The sequence below is a fragment of the Agelaius tricolor genome, unplaced genomic scaffold (genome assembly GCF_023055355.1).
Source record: "Agelaius tricolor isolate 1412-34295 unplaced genomic scaffold, bAgeTri1.0.p SCAF_8, whole genome shotgun sequence".
Taxonomy (NCBI): domain Eukaryota; kingdom Metazoa; phylum Chordata; class Aves; order Passeriformes; family Icteridae; genus Agelaius; species Agelaius tricolor.
In genome coordinates, this window is record NW_027269268.1 from 45,578,855 (window position 1) to 45,600,218 (window position 21,364).

General features: G+C 36.1%; 1 protein-coding gene across 7 annotated transcripts in view; it reads right to left on the minus strand.

The window, feature by feature from the left end:
- RBPJ (recombination signal binding protein for immunoglobulin kappa J region) overlaps positions 1-21,364 on the minus strand; it is a 56,841-nt gene that overhangs the window by 12,333 nt on the left and 23,144 nt on the right. For 3 of the 7 annotated variants that reach the window (XM_071432589.1, XM_071432593.1, XM_071432587.1), the window contains exons 2-6: positions 12,095-12,133; positions 8,665-8,760; positions 3,091-3,256; positions 1,791-1,965; positions 118-255 (exon numbers count right to left, since the gene is read on the minus strand). In XM_071432589.1, coding sequence (XP_071288690.1) covers positions 118-255; positions 1,791-1,965; positions 3,091-3,256; positions 8,665-8,760; positions 12,095-12,133 — 614 coding nt within the window. Of the gene's footprint in view, positions 1-117; positions 256-1,790; positions 1,966-3,090; positions 3,257-3,985; positions 4,232-8,664; positions 8,761-12,094; positions 12,134-17,988; positions 18,061-21,364 lie in introns of those variants that run through there. The other 4 variants (XM_071432591.1, XM_071432588.1, XM_071432592.1 and 1 more) reach the window with 4 other exon arrangements.

The following is a 21,364-nucleotide window of genomic DNA, read 5'->3' on the forward strand; positions in this document are numbered from 1 at the left end:
GTAACAAAACAAGTGTGCATATGGGCAATTAATATGGAGGAAAAAATGCAGGATGTTTTTTTTGTGAGGATGAAGGAAAGAAAGTGAAGAAAAATATACAGATTTGCTTTTACTTACACAGGTGAATGTAAAATGCTCCCCACTGTTGTGAACTGGCATGGAAATTACCACCTTCTACGTGCAAATATCTGGTGCTAACTGTTTGGGATCGAAGTCTATTAAATAGTGCCACTTTTGTCCCTGATGCAATACATACTGCAAGGAACACATACAGACTTGAGATTATAAAATTACTTCATTATTACATAGAAAAGTATCGAAAAATCACAAGTAACATAAACTAAACTGAAGAATACTTGAAGTCAAGACATAATTATGAAATATTGGTGAATTTAGAAAATATTTATATTTGTGACAGACCAAAAATAGACATAAAATTATGAGTGCAATAACATACATAGTGGCTGTTCTCCAAAGGCATGCTAGCTCACAGAATTCTGCCACTTAGCCAAATGGGCTAGAGCTTGCCAGCTGAACACTCCTTCTGCTCATAGTTCTCCAGCAGCTGATTTAAGCAGAAGCTTTAGCTTGCCCTTGAGAAGTACTTAAGACAACTTTCAGCAATCATTTGAAGTATATTTGAAATATAAAGACACAGTATTCTTACAAATCACAAGCAATTGAAAGGAAGACAGATGTAACTATGTCAAATTATAACCATGCAACTTGTAATGTTCTCAGATCTGAACATATTTATCATTCAAAAGAGAGAAATGTAAAGTTTGCTCCCCTAAAAAAAAACCAGCAACTAAAATTTTGCCATCAGAACGGGCATGTTGTTCTACTTGGTTCATATTTACTATTGAAGAATGCTTGGTTCATAATCACTATCCATCAAAACTATCTGTCTGAACACAAATTCAACAGTGCATACTCTGAGCCCACGGGCGTGAACTGCACAGCAACAGATTGCCTTTAGTCATGTGCCAAGCTAGCGGCCCCGAGATCCACATTCCATAGGTGAATGGGTTCCAGCCCAACACAGATGGAAGAGCCTTTTAAAGCACTAGTGAAGAGAGAGAGAAAAAACAAACAAAAAAAAAAGGGTATCTCTTGAGGTGCTCCAGTGGTATGCAGGCAAAAAAAGGTGGAGGAAAAGCAAAAACGTTCCCAATTATACATTAGCACCAGAGATACCGTTAGTTGAAAAACATGGTAAGCAAATAAATCTGGGTGAAATATCACCATACAGATTTCTTAAATGACTACTTAAAAGGAACCATGCAAAACAAAAATCAGAACAACATGAAAATGGTATGAGACAGCAAGAAGGTGGCTGTGATGTGACAAAGTGTTTGGATAACATGCTGCTACTCATTTATCCACAATCTGAAAGCAATCCCTTTGATACTGATCAAAACATTCTAAGCACCAGATCATGGCAATTAAAGAGATCCAAAAGCTTAGAAACTTGAGGTAGACCATTCTTTATACACTTGACACACTTGTCTACATGAATTCATTCCTCAGAAAACATGGGGGTTTGGGTGGGCCTATTATATTTACTAAATAATTAACCATGACTGCATAAAACTCAACAGGGTAACCTATCTATATTGGAATATTTTAAAATACACTGAAGTGTACAGTTCTAAAATACAGCAAAAAAACTGGAGTTGAAAATTTCAATGTATTTATTTCTCTTGTAGTCAGACCTTAGAATACATAACAAAAAAGTAGTATGAAACAAAATTAATTGCTAAATAAAGAAGAAACAGAGAAATACTTACAGTCTGCGTTTTTCAGTGACTGTTTCTTTTTCGAGGGTTTGGAGATGACTTTGATCCGTTTACTGAGGAACACGCCGATGTCATCACTATTGCCATAGAACATTTTTACCGATAACATGAAGTGCTTTCTCTTGTCTGAGTCTGATATGTATAATGTTTTGGCAGTGCAATAATTCTGTAGGTGAAAACACACTGTGCTTTATTCTTTGAAGGCAACCCAGTTCAAGAAACTAGGCATATTTAACTATGAATAAAATAGGAAAATTGATGCAATAGTTTCTAAAACAGATGAGGACTTGTTTTTTCCATCTCTTCCCTATGCATTTCTTTTATGACTGTTTAGCTTTGTGAACAGTGCTGCACCCAACCTCATTATTCTATCATCATTCCAAAGACCCTTACCAGGACTAGAAGAGACGACTGCAGACCGTAACTGTGTCAAAGCCACCTGTGAGGGGTCAAGAGCACTACTAAAAATTACATTTGATTAGGGCTGTACAGACCCTGCACTGGGCATGCACAAGGGCCCACCTGTGCAGAAAATGTATTCAGCTGAACTTTTCTTGAAAGGATGGGAAATGATTGGGTTTTGAAACACAAGGAAGTTACTTTTGGCTAAGTGTTGATGCTAGGTGACAACAGAGTTAAAAACAAATCTCATAAAGAACTTCAATTATTCTTTATTCTTTTCCTATTTTGAATATATGAAGCATTTCTGGTAGACTGTGCTGGAAATACCAGGTAGCTATAAAATACTGCTTAATGAAACAACCAGGTAAAATGAACACTTCTGCTGCTAGTTCTATTCCAACTGCTTAAGTCATCACAAACACCTTAAAAAATCTTGTTAGCAATTTATACCACTGTAAAAATGACCTACTAAATTTTTAAGATGCTACTTCAATTGCATTTTTAGGCAAAGGAACTTAAAGTAGCAGATGTTTTGATATTTCCTTGCTAAGATTATCCATCCACTCATGCAAGCCAAGGAGCAGGACAGAGAATTTGGGCCAGAAACCATATTTTAGTTAGCCACTGATTCTAGCAAATAACCTAACAGTTTATTGAGTCTGCATCAACAACCCACAAATTAAATGTTAGTACCTTGCTATGACCCTAGGAGCCAAAACCAACTATTCAATTGTTCTAAATATTTTGAGGGATTTTTTTCAAACCACTATGCAATACCTAGAAAGAAAATGATCCAAAAATAAGAAAGGGCATTCTTTGAAATATACACCTTGTAGCTATAATATCCTTTGCAGTTAGTTATCTTAGTGGTTTATTACAGTTTTTCTACCTTTCCTTCCAAGTTCAGCTGCTGCATTTCTTGGTCACTGTTTCCTATCCCAATAAAGGCGCAAGGTTGTGACTCCTGTTCAGTGCAACCATCCCGTTCCATTTGCTCTTTTTTTTTCTTCCATCCACTGCCCATGAGATACACACATGGAGGAGGACAAAAGAACCTGAAAACAAAGAACATTATGGAATCAATCAGCAGTAGATGTACTGTCACTGAGAATCTTTCCAGTTCAATATATTCCAGGTAACAGTCTGCATCTCCCTAAAATACCTTACAAAGAGATTCTGAAAGAAAGGAAAAAAGGCCTCAAAAGTTATTATAGTCTTTTGCAGGTGCTTAACATGATGGAGCAATTAATACACACAGAACAGTTCCACAAACTAATTTAATGGACAACTGCTGACTACAATTCCTAAATGTTGAGAGCTTTGTCATAAGAAAGAAGGGAGTTTATTCCGTCCACACATAAATCCCATAAATCTCTCCCCAGTTTTTAAATGGAATAGATAATTTTTATCTTCATCAGTATGTGTAAAAAATAAGGCCTAATTTTCAGCAGCACTGACTCCAATCAGTCTAGATGCTATTTATAGCAATATGTTCAAAATTAAATTCAGCATTATAATACAATGCATTGGCCTTGAAGTTTCTGCAAATTCTTAAAGCCCAAATCCTGAAAAGGTTTGGTTGTAGTTAGCAAACAAGCTGCTGTGTTTTTATCATCATTTGACTATGATCAAAGATAAAGTGGAATGAGTACATCCAGCTGTGAGGTAGCTAAGGAGGCATGTAAGGGAGGGGAACATGAAAAAGTTTCTCATTATTTTATTTACTTCAGTATGGAGAGTAGTGTTATAACTTGGCACTTCTGCAACCCAACAATGACTCCTACCTTACAGGTGAGGGTTTTCTGGCCTTTTCTTTCTTTTTTTTTTTTTTTTTCCTTCTTCTGTTTTTTTAAATTGGGCTTGGGCCATCTGTATTCCAGGCAGGGGGAGCAGGCTCCACGCTGGGGCAGCAGCCAGTTGTGCTGGTGGGCAGATGTCAGGGCAGGGGAGTAAACTGAACTGTGGGCTCCAAGTCATGCAAAATGACCAGAGGACACAATTACTCAGTTTCTGAAGTGTCTGTGGGAGTCCTGGGCAAGAGAGGTCAGTGCCAGGTAACCGGTTGGACTTGATGATCTGAAAGGTCTTTTTCATCCTAAATGACTCTTATTTCTATTAAACACCATTTAATACTACTTTTAGTATGAAAATCTAGTGTAAAACTCCTATTTATCTCACCTATTCAGCATTATTTTTTCCAGCACGATCACATGTATTTAACAGATATAAATTGGTTTTTTAAGTTACAGAATTCTTAATAGATTAACAAAAGTGCTGTTAACAATACCATAAAATTAAATACACATATTAAGTAATAAGTAATAAATGCAAGTATTTGAAGTATTTTTGGTTAATGGACACAAATAATGTATATTTTCTGTCAGAGAAACAAATCACCAAATTTTAAGTCTTACTGCTGTTTAAAAACTCTTAGTGGTTATGAAAATGAATAAAAATTTACTGTCTGCAGGCAAAAAACTCCTGAAACCTTCTTTCTTGACTATAAATCTGTAGTCAAAATTTTTCACTTGCATTTGTTCTATTTACAACACAGCAAAGCATATGAACTTCTTTCAAAAGTATTGTGGTCATCATTTGTAAGCTATTCTTGATGAAGAAGTTATGCATGGATTAAAAATTAGTGTCAACCTTTAACAGAGCAATGCTTTGATAAAACAAAACCAAAACAAAAATCCAACAAATCCCTTCTATTCCAAATATTGCACCATAAGGAACATGACACATTTACCCTCTTTCTTTATGTACTCTTTTGTATTTATCTTACTGGTTAGAACACAAGAAAAGAAAATCACTACGTTTTTTCATACCCTTTCTCATTTCAGCTTTATTCTAAACCAAGTTCTTTGAATAACTACAGCCACTAGATGGCAATAAAGACCTGTACGAAATAAGGTGTAACCCACTGATGAAAACAAACCACAACAAAAAGCACTCTTAAAATGCAGAGAAACATCTTTGAAAACTTACTGAACAAAGAAACTTTTAAAGCTGATAAAATTTTAAGTTTGGTTAAAACTACAAACATGAAGAAAGAGTCTGGACACTCACAATTTGAGTGGGTTTTCCTTCTTATATATCTACCTCTTTCTCAGCTTTCAGGCAGAGACAGCTACAGTCTTGGGTCTTTTTAACTTCATATTTACCATTCCATGAACTCATGTACAGAAGAAATTAGCTATGAATATTCTGTCCAATACAGAAAATGTGAACCAGGTTTGAACTTTGACAACACTGTATTAGATCAGATAAACATCAAAGGAGAGAACAGTATTCCTTCAGTCAATTCAAGCCAATCAATACAGAGAAAATGCGGTACTTCAAGGAGAGAAGCTACTCCAAGTGACCTTGCTAGGAAGCAAGGGCTTAAAGGGAAATAAGATCAACTCATGTAATTTCTACCTAATTCTGATGGACTCAATGCTCTCCTCAAACCACAGGCTTCTGTCACAAAGGTTTGCTTTTTCAAATCATCCAAGTCATCTCTGTGTTCATCTTATCGAAGTCCTTGCCTTCAGGAGAATTCAGATGCTTCTACTAGCTAGTTATTTGATATCCAGAGTGACTTTGGAAGGGAAGTTTCTCCTTTGTATCTGCTGGTGAATTCTAAGTGTCTGTCAATTACCCACATTGCTCTGAGTATGAAACTGCTCAGCAATCTTTCTTCATAGGAGATTAAAGAACTAACAACATCCACTAAAGAACTCAATTATTTACTTCAGTATGGAGAGTAGTGTTATAACTTGGCACTTCTGCAACCCAAGTGCAGAAGTGAAAAATCATTAGGTGAAAGTGAAAAATCATTAGGTACTACAGTGGAAAGGACAAAGCTGTGGAGCCATGGGGTAAGCCCTGGAAAAAGCTATGCTCTCAATAACAAATTTTATCCAGAGGACAGGCACACTCAGTTCAGAGAAAGGAAGTACTTGATCAGAAATTACAGGAGCTCCTTCACTAACAACTCCAAAACAAGATGCAGCTACAGCGTTCTCATGCTAATCAGCAGTGATCATGTTTAACTGCAGCAGCACAATCAAAATCCCTATCTGGCTCCCAGTCTTTAGATAAACTATGCCTTGGAATCCAAAACACTTCAGTCTTTCAAACTGCTGAATGTTCAGACTGCTCACACTTTGAAGAGACAACTCTCAGTCAATGGTAAATATGGAAAACACTACAAGAAGTGCAAACCAAATACCCACACTCATCAAGACTAAACAGCACCTGAGTCTCTCAGCTGAATGCCTCTGAAAGGTGACAATCATGCAACAGTAAATATCAGGCACAGTCTTAAATTCAACTAAAGCCCAACCTGAGCTTCTTACCTCCTGGCTTCTTTGCTAAGCTAAAAACCATTGACTTTGTGAAGTGCAAGGCTCATATGAAGGGTCGACTCAAAAAAGTCAATTCCCTTCATTCCTGTTACTTAGGAGTACCAAAACCTCTCAAATTAACCTAGAAAGTCTGTATCCATGCACCTGGAATAGTGTTACTGTGATGCCTATTTAAAACAGGCCAAGCTACATGAGATCTGCACCATCTACAGTAAGTGCTTAACAGAGTATTTCACCACCTAGTAACCCTCATCAAAACACTGAAAAGTAGTTGTTGTGCTAACCTTTTAATTATGATGTGCAAAGATTGCTAATGGCAAGCATTTTCCATGATTATGCAACAAGTAAGACCTAAATAAAGACTGGAACAAGAGGTGGAAGTTTCTCCAGGTTTAAGTTCTATATTTACTTGAAAGAGATATCAAATTTAAGAAAAAATTCCTTTTCTAACTTGAATTCCTCATTACAAAAGTAATGCAAAGTAAGGTATTCTTTAAGGTCCAAAAAATTACCAGATGATATCAATGCCACAATGAAATCCCACGGAAAACAGGAAATTTGTCTACAAAAATGGGTATAAAATAAGTTTCTTTCTAAGATGTATGCAAACCAACTCACTTCAGAAATGGTGAATGTAAAAATGATGTAAACTTGACTGTTGAGCTGTATAAAGCAGCATTAGAACTTTACTAATTTTGCTTACTCCAGAAATATGAAGAAACAAAGGCCACAGTTTGCAATAAATAAAGCAGAAACAATTTAAAAACTCAACAGAAGAAGAAAAGAAGAAACAGGAATATAATAATTCATCATTCAGTTTTACCATGTACCTTAGGGCACACATGGATCCAAGGATTTAATAACTGGCAGTTTCCTTTATGCTGATAACAAGAGGACATCATTACTGATGCTGACAGTCTGGGAACTAGCAGAACAGTATTAGAGACAGTCTACATGGTACGTTACAGCTTAAGAACAACTTAAGCTGTAAAAATATTTAAACTGAAAAAATGAAACCTTAGTATGTATAGGACAAGAGGGAACAGGCAGAAACTGAAGCACTGAAGTTCTACTTGAACACAAGGATGAACTTTTTTACTGTGCAGGTGACTGCACATGAACAGGCTGCTCAGAGAGGTTGTGGAGTCTCCCTCCCTGGATCCATTCAAGAACCATCTGGATACAATCCCGTGCCATGTGCTCTAGGTTGGACCAGATGTCCCACATAGTCCCTTCCAACCTGATTGATTTGGTGACTTATTCCACACCTTCATTTCATACCCATAGCACAACAGCAATCATTTCAGCACCATGCTATTTGATATCCAACAACCAATTATTTTCATCCCTGATCTCCTTTTATAAAGCTCTAAAATTTTCTACACTCATTTGACATGCTTCCGTTCTTAAACAGATGAATCAGAGATAACCTGCATGAATAAATGCAACTGTTAGGTCAATAAACCTACATATGAAGAAGCATCCTATTTGTTTCTACTAGCAAAAAAACCATCATACAGTGAAGACTGCAAGACAAGACTGCAGGAAAAGCACCTTTGCCTAAAAAGCATCAATTCTCACGTATTCCTGCAGATTCTGTCCCTTAGAAAAGTACCTATAATTGTAACATGTACTGTATTCATTCTTGCAAGAAAATGTTTATCATAAATACAGTCATGACTGACCTATCATTCTTGTTAGACTTATTACAGACGTGATTCAGAAACTTTTCTTACTGAGGCTACCAATTTCCGTTTCATATTAATGTGAAATTATTCAGAAAAAAACTCCTCTACAAGTATTCCCTGTTGATTACCTCATTTACTCCAACATTAAAATGGAAGGTTTAAAATGAGAACAATTTTAAGTAACAGAAGAAAAGCTTAGCCCGTACATAGGGAACCTCTTGGTAGAAACTGGCATCACTCCATTGAATGCTATAGGTTTGCAGTACTTGTTACACAATTAAATGATTTAGGAGGAAGCATTTTATGTTTCTTCAGACTACAATGCAATTTGAGGAATTTTGCAAAGCACTGTGCACCCAAATACACAGTGTAGTCTCCTTAGCTGCCAGCTGTAGACAGACTCAGTACAGCATAAAAAGTTACCTTTTTTCATTTCCGTACGATTTCTGCGCAACTTTCGCATGGAGTATTAGCACTGTTTGGTCACCTCGCTCCTTCAGGTAATTTCGCATTGCTTCCCTAAAAATCAAAACACAATATAAGCTTTGGAAGTTCTTTTGGTTTTGTTTACAACAAAATGAAGACCACTTTAGGGAAAAAAACTCCAGGACCTGCAATTCCAAAAAGACCATCATTAGCAGGGTCAAGATGTGTTTGCTCACTGTTTAAGACAATTACACAGGAAAAAGAACTAACTATCCTGCACAAAACTAGCAATATGGGGTCTATGATCATTTACAATTGCTACATTTTCCAGAAAAAAAAAATTCTTCTGATGTAAAATCATACCAATACCAGTAATTACACCATGTTTAAAGTCCTATTTCATTAAACACACTGCCACAAATTAGAACACATTTTATTTGTTAAATATTTTCTTCATGACCTATTTAGTATCTCATGATAAGGACAAATTGTCTAAGCTTTTACCAACTCAGTGCAATATTTCTATACAAGTTTTCTTTTGGTTTTGAAGATACTAAGAAAAAATTTAATTATTCAGCATATTGTTTCACCTAGTTTTCTAGAGAAAAGATCTACTTTCTGCATACAATCAGGTAAAAAAAATTAAAAAAATCTTTTACTGTTCATCATCACTGTAATTACAGATGTTATATAAATGCTGTAATTACCTCAAACACACCAACAACAATTCCTTGAGAGAAGCGAGAGAACAATAACAGCCAGTCACTCTTCTGTATAATAATCTAACTGTTCATTAAGCAGCATGCCAAATTCAACACCCTAGGGATCAGCTGTGCTGGAGTGCTGGCAGGAACACCAGTTCCTGAAGGAGCTTTTGTGGGTTGAATGCCCACCAATGCACTCATCTTCAAAGTCATCTACCAGAGAAATAAATTATGAACTTATCAGGAATTTATATGAAAAGATAAAACCCTACGCAATAAGGTTTTTTTTTTGTTTGGTTGTTTGGATTTTTGTCTTTTTTTCTGTGAACTGTGCCAACTATTGAATTCCCTTAGGACAGATCTAGAAAACCAAACATTTCTAGTGAAAAAAATAATGGAAAATAGAAAGCAGTATTTTATTGACCAGGCCTTTTCCAAAAGAAATCCCCACACAGTTTCATAGAGAAAAGCAAGTAGATTGAGCCAGGGCTGGGTTGGACAATGACAACTCAGCTTTGCTAATGATGTTTTGCAAATTCTTGTGTTTGTCATGCCTGCACAGGACATGATTAATGTCTAGTGATTAGTGAGCTGATTTTCTGTGTAAATACCAGGATATAAGAACAGAGAATAGACTTGAACTGCTGTTTCAAATTTGGACTAACTTGATCTATTTACATTTGACATTGGTAAAACTGATGTTTATCCATGAAAATACAGCTGGAAGAACTGTTTCAAAGCCCACAGCCTTACTAATTTACAGTAAATTTAAAAATTTACTCATTTTTAAAGAGTATATTTTAAACTCCAAAACACTGTGAAATGATTATTATACACTTCATTATGATATATATTAGCTGCATTTAAGTTGTTTAAAAACTTTTAATCTGACAATTTTCATACTAAATTAAGAACATCTGTTGTATTAAAAACATTGACAGGACTACTATTAAACTTGACTACTATCAAACCCAGCAACCCACACAAGAAAACTGCTCAATGTTATCTAATCCTTATTTAGCATTGTATGAGGAAGAAAATTTGTGTTTTCTATTGGTCTGTTTCTACAGTGGATTTGTACAATCCAAGCTCCTGTAAGAATAAGTGATGTTCCCCCTCCGACCCCTCCCACTGATATCTTATGTGACATTTTTCATTATTCAATGCTAAAATTCTTCATGAAGGCAGTATTAGTTCAGTTTACATCTAAAACTAACTGGCACAGTATGAACAGAGTAGTGTAGTTCTGCTGGAGATTATTAGTCAAACCAGACAGCCTTTAAACAAAAAACCCACAGCAATTTTTCAATAATTGAACTAAATGCTTTTAAGGGTTTACAGACACATTTTCAGCATTGCATAAACAAGTCAATCTTAAAAATATGGGTGACAGTTGTTCTGTTTCAGCAGTTTACTCTTCAGAGGAAAGTTAGGTTGTTTGTTTCCAGCCTCTATCATCACAGGAAAGGTTTTCAAACTGCAGTTTTGAAGGATGGCTGGCACTTCTTAAATACTCACCCTGCATTCAGGAAAAAGCAATGAGCATACCTAGTAGCTAAAATCCTGCACATAAAATTCAGAGTAACTATAGTAAATAGAAAACTTATTTAAAAGCTCTCATTGCATAGTAATTTCTTTTTTTTGTTGCTCTTTTTGAAACATAGAAGATACATTCTATTTTTGTTCATTTTTTTAGATGAAGGAAGATAAATTCTATTAATAACTTCAGGGTTATAGTATAGATGCTACTACTCAAGATGGAAAGCAGCTCATAACTTAAACCATAGCATCTTCAAAAATCCCTGAAGACTGCCAGGCCAACAAGCAACCACCATGTTTGTTCAAATACCTGTAAGCCAGTATGGGTCAATTTTGCATTGAAATGAAGTTTAACGATGACAAGCTAACCTAAAACGTACCCAGAAATGCAGTGAGACAGATATTCACAACACAAAATGTAAATATTCTCCCCCATCATGTGCTAACATAAGGTATCATTTCATTCAAAACAGAGGCTGTCAGGGTGAGAAGAGGCTTCCTCTATCACCACACAAAACTATAAAAACAAACGGCACATCATTTTTTGCTTTCAAGCAAATAGTGGATTTTAAAACCAGGAGCTAATTATAATTGGCCCAGTTGGTGGCACAGAATAATAAATATTTGCATAGACTGTGTTAAAGCAGTTCGAAAAAAGAAGGTGACTTCTTAACAGTTTGTATTGTAAATACATCCCAGGCAGGCCAGGAGCAAATCAAGCACTGTACTCCAGTCACCCTAAATACTTTCCAGAATGGATTGACTTGCTAGTTCTATTTGATACTCTCTGATTATTTGGGGTTCATCAAAAATTGGTTCAGATCACTCGTTGACAACACCGTGTTCAATTCTGGCAGCAAAAAGGTTTGCATAACCTCACTTTGACTCAAGAAACAAATCAGCTCATTCCTGAGGATTTAAAAACAAGCAGATCCACATCCTACAATATAACCTACAATAACTGATACATGAAGTCAACACCATTTCTAAAAACACATTTTGAGTTTCATATTAAAAATAAGCCAGTGTGTTAAAAATTGTACTTCTGCTTGCATATATAACTGAAAAGCTTTGATATTTAAAATTCTAGGGTCAGCAACCCACAAATTTTTAACCTAATTTTTCTGAGAATGCAAGGAGTAACTTCAGAAAATTGTTAAATACTGAGTTTCTTTAATGCTTACCTTGTGAGCCGTTTCGGTTGAGGTCGCTCTCCAAATTTCCTGAAAAAAAAAAAAAAGTAGTTGCTAATTTAAATAAAAGTGTTTAGACATAATTTTATGGTAAGATACTATTCCAATTTCACAATTCTTGAAATTGTATTAGAATTTTACGTCTTTTCTTTGCAATTTCCTAGATAAGAACACTATTAAAGTATTAACCACCTCCTTGCAACTGCTTTTCCCTCAACACCAGAGGCTTTTTTGAATTTGAACACTAAGTAACTTTCTTTGTTGAAGTCACATTTGCTCTCAGAATCACTTCTGGAAAGTTCAGACATCACAAGAATGTAAAGAAGCAGAAGATCTTTGCCATAGAATTGACCAGCAGTGCCATCAACAAGCAGTTACTGTAAACATACAGAAATTAACAGACATATCTGTGCTGACAAATAAGTGAATGCTTTCCACCAGGACAATTTCTCAAAAATCTGTTTTTCCTTCGTGACTTCTTACAAAAAGGATGACAACATTTTCATACATGCAGTACAGAATTACAGGAAAAATCTCTCCTATGGAATGCAGCCAAGCTTGATCCATAAATAGCCTGCAATACACTCAAGCTTTTTTCACCATAAAGTGTTTTGAGACAGCTGTACTTCTTTCAGTGCTTCAACACCATCCTTGACAGGAAGAATACTCTTTACACTATGCTAAGACTTTCCACGAAAGTCTTTATTTACATAAGACACCAAATTAACACATGGCAGATACATTTTCATTACCAAAACCACCCTCAGATTAGAACTAAATGGTCAGGTAAAAGATCTGAAAAAAAGAAGGCTGCACCCAGCAATGTACATGTGCTAATCCTGGTGAGGAAGTGCAACCACAAGCTAAAATGATGCCAAAGACAGGGGGGGAAAAAACCCCCAAGAAACCCACAATGCAAAACCAGAATGGCAAAAAGACAGGCTTAGTTTAACACCTTTTTGCCTAAAAATAAATAGAGACATAAGAGACTGTGCTTTTACTGCCAGTGTTCATAAATATCTCTATGACATGCCAAGTTCATTTTATAGGTGGGCATAGCTTTCCCCTTTATGTTTCCTGGATAGGGAAAAGAACCCTTTCCTACTATTGTCCTACAAGAGTGTTGGAGGCTCCCTAGGACAAGAATTTGATCATTAAGCGATGTGACAAGAAATTCCCCTGTTCGTGCAATGGATCTGTCCTGGACTCTACAGCTACTGATGGTGGAATGATTTCATACATTCCAATTTAATTTCTGTAATCCCAGAAATGTACAAATATGTAACTATTATCATTCATATAGCTGAGCTAAATAGCACTCTCCTGACAGGGCAGTGACAACATTCAGCCAATTTTAAAGTTCTTTTTCAAGACTTGAGAAATATGTCTTCTAAAATACTGGCAGTCCACACAGAGGAACTGAATAAATGACACAAAGTCAGATTTTCTTTTCAGCTTAAACAATGAAATAAAAATTTATTTTTCCAACCAAACAGAAATTCCCTTCATGTTTTACTTTGTTGTTGTTAGTATACAGTTCACTTCTCTGGCTTGCTTTTAATTGTAAATGAAACCAGAATTCTTGCTGCGAGATTTGTTTTTATACATTTTAAATTTTGAGGTCTACTGGACACAAATTTAATTCATATTTTTCTCTGTGGTATGCATCACTGCATAGACATATCTGTAATGCAGAAAAGGTAACCAGAAAACCCAAACAGCTTTGCAGTTTGGCAGAGGGAAAGTTTCATCCAAAGTTTCATCCTTTCTGCTTCTAGCACTTATCTTTTCAGGATCTGCCTAGCTACCTGCTGAGCACAGCCTGTGCCTCTGATTTTCCCTGGATAACAGTGTGAGTAGGTGTATGTCCCAACTCCCCCATACTGTCTGTGTAGCTGCTGTTCTCCCATGAAGGCCCAGGATCATCCTGTTTGACAGAGGCTCTGTGACTCTGAGCAGAGAACAGACTGCCTTAAAGCAATACTCTACAAGCAACATCCCTATAGATTAGCTCCCTGCTTTTGAGCAGAACTACTGTCTTTGTTTCAACCCCTCTGCACATTTCAATTCACCACAAAAAAAATGAAGAGGTGCTTATCTTGGAGGAAAGAAGGCATTATGCACACCACACTTACCACTTGTGCTGTGGCAAATAGATCCAATCCAAGATGAGGACCTTAGTACACCAGAAATTGCATTAACACAAAAAACCCCTTATAGACAAAACCTCACACTGCCCTAAGGTAACATACACCCTTGCAGATCTGGAGTGCAGCAGATACATTCCCCTTGCACATACACTTAATTACTAAAAAGAGTCTTATTAACAAGAGAGCTACACAACACAGTTGCAATTACTGAAAGAAATAAATTCCATGTTTTCCCTTAGTCAAATCCTCAACATACAACACAGGAGAAAAGTAGCAAAATCCCCATTCTTCAGAATCAGAGCTGAAGCACTGAGTCACTCTGGAGATACACAGGGCAAACTGATCTGATGCTCAGTGCAGTACCTCCCTAACTCATACACCAGCTTTCCCCAGCCTCCTCCACACAAAATGAAGTTATTTATGTCACTGTAATCAACTTGTGAACACATATAAATGCTACCCTTAGCAACATGAACCTTTCAAAGAGATGATGTAATTTGGGTAAACCTTTTATTATTCTTTCAATATACACTATAGAGAGGTAGAATAGGAGGAAATTGCATCTTGATATTTACTTTAAGTCTCATGTTAACTCTTTCTAAATGAAATTCAGTGACTTTTCCTCAATAATGTTGTCTTGACAGATGACTGATGGTTATGTACCATAGCCACAGTGTCAAAGAACAGCCTTTTCTTGCATCAGTACAAAATAATTTCTAATATCCCATAAATATTCACCTCCCTAGCTCAACAGCAATAGTTAAAGAAATTAGAATTAAAAAATGATTAAGATTGAAATAGGAAACAAACATCACCATGTCATGGCATTATTCTGCCACACCTTCACAGCTCTGAAAACTTGCAGCAGTGGAAAAAAGTTCTCAGAGTAATAAAAGTCAGCATGAAAGTCAGTATGAATAATCAATAGTTTTTGTATCCAATTGGCTAAAACTCCAGCCTTCAGTGAGAGTATGAGAGAAAAGTGACAAACAGATGCAAAGATCTAAAAGACTTATAAATTATATGTAAAATGTGGAAAGGATATAGTTATTCTCTGCTATCTCACAAATACAGGAATTGGGAAATATATCCAACACCAAAAATTTAATTTAAATTTTTTTTTCCTTGCTCTACAAACACAAAACTAAGTTGTAAAACATAGTGCTAGAGAATATTGTGGAGGCTGAAAGCAGATGTAAGCTCAGAAGACTAAACAGAAGCCTGATACAGAACTCAATTAAATTCTATTCAGTATAATGACCTGTTTTTTACAACCTTGTCCTCAGGAAAAGCTTAAGTATGTTCTACCAGCAGCAAAGAAAATAGCGTGAGTTTAAAAAAACCCAAACCAGTCTACATTTACCCTTTTACATTCTTTCCTTACTCATCCATTACTGATGACTAGGCAGGCATGGATCAGTATATATACTCCTATGAACCAGATATATTCCAAAGCAGCAAGTGCATTCAAGATGCCAGATTTTCAGTCACACTACAAAACTCAAATATACAAACACGACACAGTTGTTTTTTTAAAAAAGTATCACACGTATTTTGTTTAATGGTTCATCTGGTTTATTTTTTCCATGTTTGCAAACTGAAGTAGAGATGTGTACTGACGATATAACCTGAAGGATAGAAACTATCAGCAACTTCTACACAGAAGACTAAGAATCTTTTAAAGTCTTCTGATGTTAAGACAGATGAAAATGCAAGAAACACATTCTATCTATGGTTTTGTACTAAATGACATCCACTGCACAAGCTGTGATTGTTGCTATTTCAAACTTTCATATTTGACTGGCATGATGAAAAATGAGCCAGTTCAGACACTACATGGTTACCTGTCAGACATGACAGAGACTGCAACACTTTTCTTATGTACATTTTCACTGGATTTCACTGTTCTGGAATTTCTTTATCTATTCAGTATTTCTATTTCTCTTTTTTTTAATCTTGAAAATATGCAGATTGATGAGTAACAAATATGTACACGAGAGGAAACTAAAAATGTATCATAATTCTACTCTTGCAGAGGTTATTAGACAAGATAAATATATGTAATTTGAAGTCCTAATTACAGGCTATGTATCATTATATTTGAATGCTCACCAAGTTCCTTTAATTTGCTGGGTTTTTTAAATTTTACTATCCAAGACTAAGTGCTCTTTCAGGTGTCCTGTATTGGATTATAGACATACAGTTAACTTGCTGTTTCATTCACATCAGGTCAAGCCGTATTTATTAGTATATCCTAACACACTGTACTGGAAACATGAGTGAGAGCATTAGTCACACCATAACCACTTGCTATTGGAGCAAGTTATACTTGCCCTAATAATTCTTTTCCCTGTCCTGTTTTTTTTTCCAACCACCAGTTAGTATTCTATTATTTCCTGTATTTTGTTTTCTGATGCTTTGCATAAATTATATCACTTCCATACTTTGCACTGTAGGCATAACTCTTTCTTCAATACCATATCCCAAATAATTATTTTCATTAAGCAAGTCCCAGTTTGCCATTTAAAATGCTTTTCCCCATTCACAGAAATGTAAGGAAACATAGTCCTTCCCCTTTTATCTCTTTGCTGCCCTTCAACTAAGTATGGAAGTTAAGAAGTAAAGTAACACTAATCTTGTCAGTACAGTAGATAGTTTTACTCAAACTTTTAAAATTCTCAGGTTAGGTAAACACATGGCACAATATACAGGATAAGTTTCAAACATCTTTAGACAATACAAAATGTGAAATCCTGTTTGGAATTCCTAGCTCAGATACAATATGCATTACTATTTTCTATGGCTGCAGGAATATGAATTTTCACTTTTTTCAGCATCTATCAGTAGTTGTATGCCTTTACTAAACTTGCCAAACTTCTTTTGTTATATAGTCTTATTTTCTGGACATAAATGATCTGGCTCTTTTTTTTTTTTATTCAATGGTTCTATGTGTCAAGTGAACTTTGGATGGAAAGATAAATAAATGAAAATTACCAAAACAGTTCTGCCATTCGCAAGAAAAAGAATTATAAAAAAAAAATCTCTACAAAAATCACATGCTATGCTATCTTCAACTCTGACTGAAGATCTATGGTCACTGAACAGCACTAGCATCCTCCTGCCTGGAATATGAACTGCAAATTTTTCCGGTACTGGTCTTCAGCCAAGAACATCATTTTAGCAGTCCCTGAGAAAGACCATTCACCTTCATGTGCTGAGCACAGAAGCCTTAGAAAAATATTTCCACAACATACAAATAGAGACAAACTTCAGCAATTAGGTATTGCATCTTCACTTGTCCTATGGATTGACACAATTTTTGGCATCTAGTCAGAATAGCATGGATCTTTCTGTAAATGGTCTCCAGAGAAGCAAAATGCAAAAGGGAGTTGTCAAATTCAACTACAGCAGAAACAACAGCTGAGCAGAAAGCAAGTGTGTTGGAGAGGCCAACATGGGGGAGCAGCAGAAACAGCGTGGACTAGGAATGGGAAGACAGGAGCTGCAAACTAAGACTTGCTAAATGAAAAACATGGACTTGAGACCACTATGGGAAATGGGGTACCAGAAAAATCTGTGGCAAGGCAAAACATTCAAATTTAACTCCAGAATATACAAAGTGTAGTAAAAATACACTAGTTACTGTTTTCTGTGTCAAATTTTTTTTTGTGACAGAAGTTTCTCTGGTGTCTTAAAAATTTCAACACTGAAAATAAAAGTAAATACTTTCCTTACCCTGAAGAATCCAAAAGCATTGTATCCAAAAGCAGGCTGCCCAGAAAGCTGCTAGATGCCCTATCCTTGGAAAACATTCATTGGACAGGGATCTGAGCAACCTGATCTGACTGAAGACATCCCTGCTTGTTGCAGGGTATTTGGACTCCATGACCTTCAGAGGTTCCTTTCAAAACAAATATCCACGTGTTGAGATCTCTATTTCCTTTCTGCCTTACACAAGTATGAAGAGATCATGTGGTGCTTTGTTGCTCATAGGTCACTAAACGATCCAGGTGTGTATTTCCCCATCACCATCAGATGGGTGAAGAGAAAAACATGAATAAAGAGCAAGAAAACGTAGATGTTGACATCATATAATTGTTTAACATAGAAAACAGAAGTGGAAGTAGAGAAAAACAAAGTGAAACGGGCCACTCACCACCACCCATGATCAATATCAAGTCACTTCCTAAGCAAAAGCTGGTAACCTCCCTACATCCCACTGCCCTCCAATTTATTGCTGAGCATGACATTACATGGCATGGAATATCTCTTCAGTTCTTTTGGGTCACCTGCCTGGCTGTATGCCTCCCAGTACCCTGTACCCCCCTCAGTCATTGTGGGGGATCAGACAGCAGGCAGAGTGAAAAAGAGAGAAGGCCTTGATGCTGTGCCAACACTGTTCAGAAAGAGCTGAAATATCAGGGTGTTATCAACACTGTTCTGGTCACCAAGAACATGGCACCGTAACAGCTGCTAGGAAGAAAATTAACTCTGTCCCAGCCAGACCCAGTGCAATGAGAAAATAAAATTGCATGCTTTCTGCATAGGAAACAAATGCCAGATTTTAAAAAGGCACAGAGTGCCCGTTCATTGGAAAAGTTTCACCCCCTAATACCTGACTGCAAGATCATTTCCAGCTGAACCTATTCACTTCCTGGTGCTTTTGACTGATGTAGCAAAGGCCTAATATCATTCCTGAACACTAATCTCAATTCTGTCTTTCTTAGTCCTATTATATCACAGCACATGACACAGTATTTGGTGCAGAACATGTTAGAAGAACTCTTTTAATAGGCTACAAGAGATGACTATAATACCTCAGTATGGACTTTGGAAAAAATCCCCAGACAAATGCCACAAAGAAACTGGCCTTTATGGAACTTACCTCACACTTTTCAGTTCAATGGTTTCAGTTCCATCTCCCAGAGCACAAATGTCTCAACATTGTAAGATATGGCAATCACTAATTTAAGACAGTAAAAGACCCAGAGTATTAAACATAGAAATTAAATACAGAATAGAGTGATCAAGGAAAGTTTTTACTTTCTTAGAGGAGATCCAAGGGAAACAATGCTTGAAACAGGAGGAGTCTAGTAAAAGAACTCCAGATTTTTATATAGTCTTTGGCAATGTCTCAGACTACATTATGAATTCAGAAATAAAGAAAGTAAGAAAATCCACCCTCTACTCTCCAACGAGATGAAGTGACAAAGAAGTCTGGTGAGAAGCTCAAGTTAAGTCCCAACACTTCTAATACCTATCAAACAGCTGGTATCCCACAAACCATTATGTGTGATAGGATTGGGGAAGAAAAAATGCTGCCATTTCAACTACTCTTAAGTGCATTTCAGCCAGGAGTGCAGCAAAAGAAATTCCTGTGCTTCACTTAACTCCAGTTCTAAAAACAGTGTCAATGTCAGGTGCAACCTTTTCCTAGACCTCTTACAATGTAACTTGTGAACAAACAACAAGAGTTTGTAACTTAAAAGTCAGACAAAAGCCTTTTAAGGAAATAAATTAAAATAAGTAATTTACAGGTATTTTTTTATCATTCTCCCTCAGCTTTAAAATAACTGGTATATATCTGGAAAGCTAGAAAGTCTGTCAAGTGTTTGTTCAGCTCTTAGCACCAGATATCCAGACCCTCGTTGTAACAGACTCTATTACTTTCTACCATGAGAAATGAAATTTTCCAAGAATAATTTCAAGTTACTTTGCAATCTGTTACCACAAACTCACTACACTACAAGCTTACCAGTATGGGATCTCAAGGGTTTTCTTGGCCTACTGAGGTTATCTAAGATCCAGGAAAGTGAAGTACTCAGGTTTCCATTCTAAGTTTGAGGATCAATATAAAAGTATTCCTTTTCAGCCACTAACACAGACATCATCTGAGAAAAGCTGAAAGATGGATTTAAGCAGCATGCTGGGACTTTATTTTCTCTTTCTTTTAATTGTCTATCCTCTGCCTATTTCCAGCTTCAGTTTGCTTACCACGGACAAATTAGTGAATAACTGAAGAAGCACTGAGGAAAGTTCATATTTATGGACTTTTAAAATGCATGAAATTATCAAAGCAAACATATGCAATGGTGCCCATGTACAGGGCACACTGTGATCCCTTAATCTGGCATTTGCTAGAAACACTACCTTTGGATTGAACAGAATAGTACAACTTATATGGGAAGAGTCGGCCACTCCACATCAGACTTGTTTTGGTTTCACAGATTTCTACATTTAGGATAACATGTTACATCAACTGCAAAAGCAGGTGTACATTTTAAAACACAGGATATTCTGTCAATATAGGTATACTTTTCTGTGCACAGATTTTGGTGAAGACAAAATGTAAATGCTGAAAATATTTCTGTGCACTCACCTACACAGCCATAGTCTATTACAAACATTTTAGAACACAACTCAAGAGGGAAATGATCGTGTGTAACTAGAAAACATTTTCCCATCTGGTGGTTTCACAGACCCAAAGAGGAATTCCTATGTATTGAAAAAAAGGGCCATTTATGATCCAGCATGAGCTAGCAAATAAAGACTACCACATTTCTCACAGTGGTTGGATCCACAGCACTTTAACATGTTTCCTCTAAGAGATAACTGCTGGATTTGATTTCTGTAAGTGCATCTTATTCCACACTGATTCCTTTATTTTTAAATGAATCTGAAAATAGCACACTGTTATGATATATCAATGCTAAAAATGCAGTGCTCAAAAAAGTGGTGATCTACAAGTTTTACACAGGATTAAAATGCCAAAACACCTCAAGGACACAATTTCTAAGAGATTAATGCAAAACACATATAATTTTATATAAGAATTCAGTTAACATGGAAGAAAACACAAGCAATTACCTATGCTCAAACTGAAGATTTCACACTGATCTTCTCCATGGATGAAGATATTAAATAAATGAACCATACCAGTGGCTAAAAAAAAGCCATCAGAAGGAAAATTTTATCTTCTCCAAAACAAAATGGGTTCAATATACCCAAGTCTGATTATGGGAAACAAACAGTTGTATTACCAGTAACATCCAGCACTAAGTAACCTCCACATTGGAAACAAACTAAAGAACTAAAATAAACTAGCTAATAT